At 68.1% G+C, this 1,351-nt stretch overlaps 1 protein-coding gene across 1 annotated transcript; it reads right to left on the bottom strand.

The window, feature by feature from the left end:
- Nucleotides 1–28: 28 nt before the first annotated feature.
- On the bottom strand, nucleotides 29–727 carry LOC118159949 (pro-opiomelanocortin-like). The gene has a single exon (XM_035314484.1). It carries the CDS (start codon nucleotides 725–727, stop codon nucleotides 29–31), a length of 699 nt encoding a protein of 232 aa, XP_035170375.1.
- Between the last annotated feature and the right edge of the window lie 624 nt (nucleotides 728–1,351).

The raw sequence follows: 1,351 nt of genomic DNA, 5'->3' as shown, positions 1-1,351 counted from the left end.
GCCCCCCCCCCCCCGGGCTGTGCCCCGCTCACTGCCCCTTCTTGTAGGCGTTCTTGATGATGGCGTTTTTGAACAGAGTCACCAGCGGGGTCTGGCTGTGCTCCGAGGTCATGAAGCCGCCGTAGCGCTTGTCCTTCAGGGGCGCGTGCCAGCGGAAGTGGCGCATGCGGTAGGAGCCGCTGTCCTTCTTCTCCTCCTCGCCTTCCTCCTCCTCCTCCTCCTCCTCATCCTCCTCGGAGAAGCCGGGGGAGCCCAGGGGGGCGTCGGGCCCCAGCTGGCGGCGGAACTCCAGCGGGTAGCTCTCGGCCGACTCCTCGTCCACACCGTTGGGGTACACCTTGATGGGTCTCCTCTTGCGGCCCACCGGCTTCCCCCAGCGGAAATGCTCCATGGAGTAGGAGCGCTTGCCTTCTTCCCGCTCCAACCCCGCTCCTTCCTCCTCCTCCTCCTCCTCCTCCTCGGCGGGCCGCCGGGGCGGCAGGGGGACGCCGGCCGCCTCGTCCCGCTTGTGGCCGCTGCTGCTGTTGCGGCGGCCGAACTTGTTCCAGCGGAAATGGCTCATCACGTACTTGCGGACGCTCTCGGAGAGGGGCTGCAGGTGCCCGTTGCCCGGGTACATGGGCGCCTCGGCCGACAGCTCCGCTCGGCACGCCTTGGCGCACGCCTGCGCGGGGGGACCAGAGGGACGGGAAGGCTGAGCTGGGCCGTGCGGGGACATCGGGGACATCGCTGTCCGTCCCCACCCAGGCACCCGACCCGCTCCGTGGGGATGTGAAAGGTGTTTGGGGGGGGCAAAAATCCCCCTCCTCCCCCCCCAAGAGGCTGCGCGTTGGGTCCCTGGAGCCCCTCAGGCCCTGCAGGGGACGAGCTGTGACAACCGTCCTGTCACCGCCGTCCCTTTGCCAGTCGGGGTGAGCCGAACGCCCTCGGGGACGGGGGAAGGCCAAGGCCCAACTTCTGGAGCTGCTGCGCGTAGGAGGGGCGCTGAAAGCTCAACGATTTTGCCATTGTCACCCAGCCTGAAGAAATCTGTCACCATGAGGGTGCCCCAACCCTGGGGGTGCCCAAAGCCGGGCTGGACGGGGCTGGGGGCAGCCTGGGCTGGGGGCAGGGGTCGTGCCCATGGCAGGGGTGGCACTGGGGGGGCTCCGAGCTCCCTGCCAGCCCAAACAATTCCAGTATTCAGCGCAGCCAAGAGGCAGAAGCCCACCAAAACCTATGGCTCATGGGGCCCAAGGCGTCACCTTGACGTGGTGACCCCACGGTGACAGCACCCCCACCGCCCCCTCCCCATCCCACCGCCGTTTCTTGGGTGAAAAACCAAAGCAAGCGCAGGTCCCCCCCCCCCGTG

This window comes from Oxyura jamaicensis, unplaced genomic scaffold (genome assembly GCF_011077185.1).
Source record: "Oxyura jamaicensis isolate SHBP4307 breed ruddy duck unplaced genomic scaffold, BPBGC_Ojam_1.0 oxyUn_random_OJ72793, whole genome shotgun sequence".
NCBI lineage: Eukaryota > Metazoa > Chordata > Aves > Anseriformes > Anatidae > Oxyura > Oxyura jamaicensis.
The sequence above is the reverse complement of the archived record's forward strand: the minus strand, read 5'-3'. Positions and strand labels throughout refer to the sequence as shown.